We start from the raw sequence: 6,508 nt of genomic DNA, 5'->3' as shown, positions 1-6,508 counted from the left end.
TGGAGAGGGGGGAGGCGGAGACGGCGGTGGCGGTGAAGGTGATGGAGGAGGAGATGGCGGTGGTGGTGGAGGTGGCGATGGAGGCGGTGGGGGAGTTTGGGAAGGTGTGGGTGGTGAGAGAATTGGAGATGGAAGAGGGGGAGGAGGTGATAGAGATGGTGGCGGCGGTGATAGTGATGGCGGAGATATAGACGGCGGTGGTGGCGAAACAGCTGGTGGAGGAGATAGTGCGGGCGGCGACGGCGGCAGTGAAGGCGGTGGGGGTACGAACGGAGCGCATCCGAAGGAGTTGCAATCCACCGGCAGACGCCGGAATGCCGCACATTGCTGCGGAGTTCGCTGTACCGGGCGTCCAGGCAAGCAGTTTCTCCGGTCATCAAACGACGGAACCCTAAGGCACACCGGCGGCTCTCCGGTGAAGAAGTTGTAGGAGAAGGTAAAGTTCTTGAGCCTTGGAAGCCTGCAGATTGACGCTGGGATCTGACCAGAAAGAAGATTATGAGCGACATCAAGCTGCTCCAAGCTTCGCATCCTCCCGATTTCATTCGGCAACGGGCCGACAAGTTCGTTGAAGCTAACATCCAAAACCGTCAGCTTCCTTAGAAGTCCGATCTCCTTAGGAAAGCAAGATTTGAGTCCATTGTTCATGAGGATAATCTCGTTTAGGGTTTTCGACATGTTACCGATGCTCGCCGGCAGGCATCCCCCGAATCTATTATTAGCGAGGACGATCACCGACACCGGAGAATTCCCGATGTTATTAGGAATACTGAAGCGGAACCGGTTGCTATTAATGAAGATAGCATCAAGATCCTTGTCGAATAGCTCGGACGGAACCGGACCCTCGAATTCATTAAAACGAAGATCGAGAAACTTGAGTGACGGAAGGCGAAGAACAACATCAGGAAACTTGCCGGCGAAGCGATTGTTGCTGAGATCGAGCTCGAAAAGCAGGCGAAGGCGATCGAATCGGTGAGGAATGGTGCCGCAGAAGCGATTCGAGTTGATGTGGAAAAGGGCGAGGTCGGTGAGTAAACCTAGCTCTTCCGGAAGGAATCCGGCGATGTCGGCGTGGTTGATATCAATGCCGGCGACGACAATAAGGCTGCTGTTCGACGGCAGCGGGGCGCAGAATACACCCTTGTAGGCACAGACATTGGATCCGACCCAAGTTCCGGTCAGGTTCGTCGGATCCGAGAAGATCGCCTGCTTCCATGCCTGGAGAGCAATGTAGGCGTTACGGAGGTGGGAATTTGGGAAGGTTAGGGATGGATCGACGGTGACCTTCTCTCCGCGGTCACCGAACTCATCGCGGTAGTAAAGGAGCTGCCGCTGCTGGATGGACACTGCGTCCTGCAAGGTCAGGCCGCCGCCGGAGACTCCACCGGCGGCGAGGAAGAAGAAGAAGGGGAGGATGAGATGAGAGAGAAGTTGTATCGCACCAGTCTTCATCTCATCCTTGAGGTGAGGGAGACAAAGGGTTGGGGGAAGGGAAGGGTTTTTTTAGGGAGAGAAACGGAGAAGGTTAGAGAGGGAGAGAGTGAGACAGCGCGCAAACACAGCTAAACCACAGCTATGGGGGATGAGAGAGAGACGTTAGTGATAGAAAGAGAAATATATGCTTTCGTTGTTCGCAACTGACCTGCTTGCCATTAATGTAGGCTTATACTTGTCTTATCGTTAAAATTTATCCAATTTTGGATTGCTGCGCGTTGCGGCAATTTACGGTTCGATCCACCATTTATTTTTTTGATTAATTTTTTACTGTTTTTTCTAATTTTAATTTATGTAATGTGTATGATGATTAAAAGGGCTTTTTCGGAAAACATATATAAATTACTAATGTTATATTATTAAATATCAATTATTATTTGATGAATATTTGCAGTGCAATATAAATAGATTGATTAATTGATTTGGGTTCCAATATGACTTATCGAGATAGGTATTGTATTGGCTACGTAGCTTGTGTTAGAAATCGAACGAGAAAGAAGACCTTCTCAAAACCCCCCATCGTGTGAACCCTCTATCATTACCCCTTGGCCTCCAAGGAATAGTTTGGAATGAGTGCAAAAGATATATTATTAGAATACATGCCCTCTTCCTTTGTATTGGCTATTGTCCCCTATTGCATTTATAGAAAAAAAAAAACAAAATTATTTGTAAAATGTCGAAATTGTCTTTAATACTTGTGGGTGTTGACTTGCCTTCAATAGTCAGTCTTGGATGATTCAACTCTTAGCGCATTCTAGACAAAGCTTCTCTGCATCTTGTGCCCTTTGAGTTGTCATCATCTGGGTTGGTCTGCTCCCATGGTCGATTGTCTGTCTTTCTTCCAGTTCTTTCTCTTGCCAACCTTGCTCTAAGCATTTCTATCTTGCTTGAGCGGGTCTGATCTAGTGGAACATGCCCATTTTTGGATCATTAGATCTGGGGAAATGCATTTTTGTGATACATATATCACCCTAATAAACTTGTTTATATGGAGAAAAGCTTTAATATCAAGATGTTTTAGTATATAAAACAAAACTTTTATATAATTTATGTTCAAAGTGAATTGAGTTTCTATTTGATATGAAACTTCTCATCATAAAAATTAATAAACTAATTGACGCTTTTTCTTAAAAATATATTCCCTGATCCACTACATAGAGGAGAAAATTGTATTTTTATGATTATATATATACATGCATGACTTTCAAATCTTTAATATTACAAGAAAATTAAAATTTTTATTATTTCTAAATTGTTAAATATACTCAATACACCATCAACAAATTTCCATAAGCCATCACAAATCTCCAATAAAAAATTTTTGGTCTAATGTGAGGCGCACATCACCCCTAAATTTGTGTTATGTATGTATATATGAAAATTTTGGTTGATTCTCTGGATTTGTGGGCTATGAGTTTCGGGTATGATGTGTAGGTGACCTAAGGTTTCCAATAAGATGTCTAATATGTGGGTGCACTAATCTATAGAACTACATTTATGGTACATATGAATATTTGAAGTGTTAGATCGTGGATGTATAACAGATTATATCCATAAAGAAATGGATTAAGTGATGAGTTTATTGTTGGTGTTGAAGAGTTTGTGCATGTGGCATCTGGCATTGCAGCTGCCCATTTACGTCTCAGAATGTAGGTTCTGATGTCCTTGTGTGAAACACAAGAATTAAGCGTACATAAGACTTGACGAAGTGAAGTTGGATATTTCTTGTAGCGGGTTTAAACACAATTATTCGTATCGGACTCTACATGGTGAATTTGAACTAAATATTTAATACGGTCATGCAGGAGCCTCATCAAGCACCACCAACTGTTCATGATTCTGGCAAGTATGAACAAATGATTGATGATGCAAGCATGACTCATTATATTGAGAGTGTGTCTAATGATGAACAAGAACCGAAAAGTGAAACAAAACAATTCTATGAACTATTAAAGGCTGCCCAACCATCATTGTGGGAAGGATGCAATTGGTACACAGAGTAACAACCGCCCTAAGAACGTCGAGTATCAGTATTTCATACATCTGGTGAACCATTAGATAAGCATGATACACCCTACTTAAATGGTGGAGAGCTTCAAGCAGTTACTTTGTATGTTCTACTGAACCGTAACGAAGTACAACCATTCCTACAATAAGATTAAATATAATCAAATATATTTAAGGAATGCTTTACCAATTAATTCAACCATACAAGTCACAATGATGTCTGGAGGTTATTTTCGGAGAGCTTGAATGTATAAGAAGACTCTCTTGTAAGCAAGAAAATCGAAGAAGAGTTTCCAAAATGGTTCAAATTACATGTACGTTGAAGTAACTTTTAAATTCACCGGCATGTTGTGTTGTTGTATTACACAAAGTTAAACTAACTATGCTATGAAATTCTATGAGGCTTATGATACAAGGAATAGAAAACTGATCAAGGCTTATTAGATCTTGAGAGGGGGCCTAGTTGTAAGTCAACTTTTTTTTTTTACAGTATAGTAATTTCAATTTTTTCAATTTTTTAATCAATTTTTAAATGTATCTAATGAATCATTTGTAGATTCTACCATTCCAAGCCACCTGTGAGGCAGATCACAGAGATCATCCGGAGCAAATATGATCAACCATATCTCATTTGGGTTGAGTTAAACCAAGCATGGCCATCCCTTGGAAGAGATAGAAAAATCAGCTGAATCGAATGACGAAGGGAGCCAGAGGGGCCTCACTCCACATTGGAGATTCGATCCCCTATATCGAGCACTATCGGAGGCTAGTAAGATTATATCAAAATATAAAAGCTTATAGATTTATGTAATTATGTGACTTATTTATCTGATCATGCATACTGCTCAAGGAGATTGACAAAGAGTTATTCACCGCAGAGTTGCACGTCCTTACACATCGACACTTTAGCACACTGGTGTGGGCATCCAACCACTCACGTCATGTCAATGTAAATTTTAAATTTTTGATTCTATTAATATGCCAATGAATGTTCAAAATGTCAAATAATATTTGAATTTTGTTATGCAGAAGGAGTACGAGCAACTATGGAAGCGACAAAGGGTGATGGCTAGCCAGACCTTACTGTCCGTCAGTAATGATAGCCAGTCTACCACTACGCAGTCCAATTATGACATGTGGACGCAAGTGGTAAAGAAGAACAGGTGAGTGCACGATCTCATAGCAGTAGGGATGGCGATTGAGGTCGAGTGTTCCCGAGTAGCTGTGAATGGCGCTAGCTCATTATATGCTCAACATGAGGAGCTGGACATATGTGCAACGATGATGAATGACGAGCTCTTCCAGATGCGTGAAGACCAACAACTCGTTGCAAATATCCTGACACGCTTGACAGAGAGTTTTGATCGTCAGAGCAAGCTGCACATGCATCTGGTCGAGAAGGAGGAGCGCATGATGATGATGATGATGATGATTATGTTTTTTTCGTGTTGATGATGTTCCCTTAGCATAGGAACTAACTTTTTTTTTCATTTTGTATTGTACGAACTTTCAATTTCTTGTGTTGTGAATTCTGAGCACTTTAATTCATTTAAATTTAATTTGGTCTAGCATCATTATGTCTATGTTGGATATTTCTTTTATGAGTTGTGATGATAGATAAATATCATGTTATGTTGATTGTGTTTGTTATGTACGGGTGCATGGAAATCTAGTCGTTTTATTCTTTTTTTTTTTTTTTTTGTTTCTTACAGGCCAACGTTGAATAAGAATTGAAAATTTTGATGCTAAAATCTTAAAAAAGCCAACAATATTAACTGTTGCTTGAATAAGCAAATAGCACCAAAAAAGGCCGACACTGATTAGCGTTGGATTTGACCAACCCTAACTAGTGTTTGCCCTGTTCAATGTTAATTAGCATCGGCCTTCTTCGACGCCATTGCATCATTACGGCAGCGTCACTTGCATGTTCGACAGTATTTTTTAGCGGCAACTATTTTCGACGCTAATGCAAACGCAAATTAAAATTTGACGCTAATGTTGATACAAAATAAATTAGCAACACTCATTCTAACGTAAAAAAAAAAAAAATCCAACGTTATTTCGACGCTAATCTGAATTAGCGTCTAATCTGAATTAACGCAAAAAAACAACCCCATTAACATCTTTTCCGATGCTAATCGAGCTTTTTCTTGAAGTGTCTGCAGCCAACAAATATTATCACAGCTCATGCCTTTCCCAAATTCGATGTATGCCGCCTAGAAAAGTAATCACAACTTGTATAACTCTTAACTCTAATTTATGAGACCTATTGACATTATCTTAGCTTGTGCAACTCCCACTCCGGCCTCTGCAGTACACGAACATTATCACAGCTCATGCAACTCCTTGTGGTTTATGTACGGTTCTTAACTCATGTTGTATAACTTCGCCCTCTACGAACTACGAACGTTATCACAACTCACCATTACCGATTGCACGATAATTACAACCTATGATGTCATGTAGTCCCCATCTTTGCCCCTCACGGCTCACTACTACGATCCATGTGACCAATTACGTCCTATGTGGCTCAAAGCTTCTACAACTCCTTACTTCGACTTTTGTGGTCAACCGATTTTATGACCCACATGACTAACTATTATCGTGACCTCCAACTACGGTCTAGACGATAAGCTGGCGTTATAGACATTGTTTATGACATTCACAACAGTGATGTTTGTATAGTAATTGACTACAGTCTTTGCTATCCGTTAAGAATATTATTGTTGAAATATTTTGTACATCAATTTCGTAATTTAATCTTCCCTAACTCAGATGAAGAGTCAATCTATGTACCCATTATCCAATAGTGAATTATTTTAATTGGGTCAAACCCGTGATTTCTTTTCCTTTTAAGGTTTTTATGTAAAATTTGAGATATCTCTTACATGTCAGTTTAATTAACTGAGTTTCAGGACTATTGCTACTAATTTTGTGGCTCTTATCAATGTTTTTTTGTTAGTTCTACATTTATGATGTAAAAGTAATATATATATATATATATATA

At 40.3% G+C, this 6,508-nt stretch overlaps 1 protein-coding gene across 1 annotated transcript in view; it reads right to left on the bottom strand.

Moving 5' to 3' along the window:
• Nucleotides 1–1,618, bottom strand: part of LOC110026007 (leucine-rich repeat extensin-like protein 4) — a gene marked incomplete in the record, with an annotated part of 3,119 nt that extends 1,501 nt beyond the window's left edge. Inside the window, 1 exon segment of the mRNA XM_020726747.1 lies at nucleotides 11–1,618. Within this exon segment, the coding sequence (XP_020582406.1) occupies nucleotides 11–1,452 (1,442 nt within the window).
• Between the last annotated feature and the right edge of the window lie 4,890 nt (nucleotides 1,619–6,508).

This window comes from Phalaenopsis equestris, unplaced genomic scaffold (genome assembly GCF_001263595.1).
Source record: "Phalaenopsis equestris unplaced genomic scaffold, ASM126359v1 Scaffold000347, whole genome shotgun sequence".
NCBI classification, from domain to species: domain Eukaryota; kingdom Viridiplantae; phylum Streptophyta; class Magnoliopsida; order Asparagales; family Orchidaceae; genus Phalaenopsis; species Phalaenopsis equestris.
Note: the sequence above shows the minus strand (reverse complement) of the source record. Positions and strands in the feature narration are given on the sequence as shown.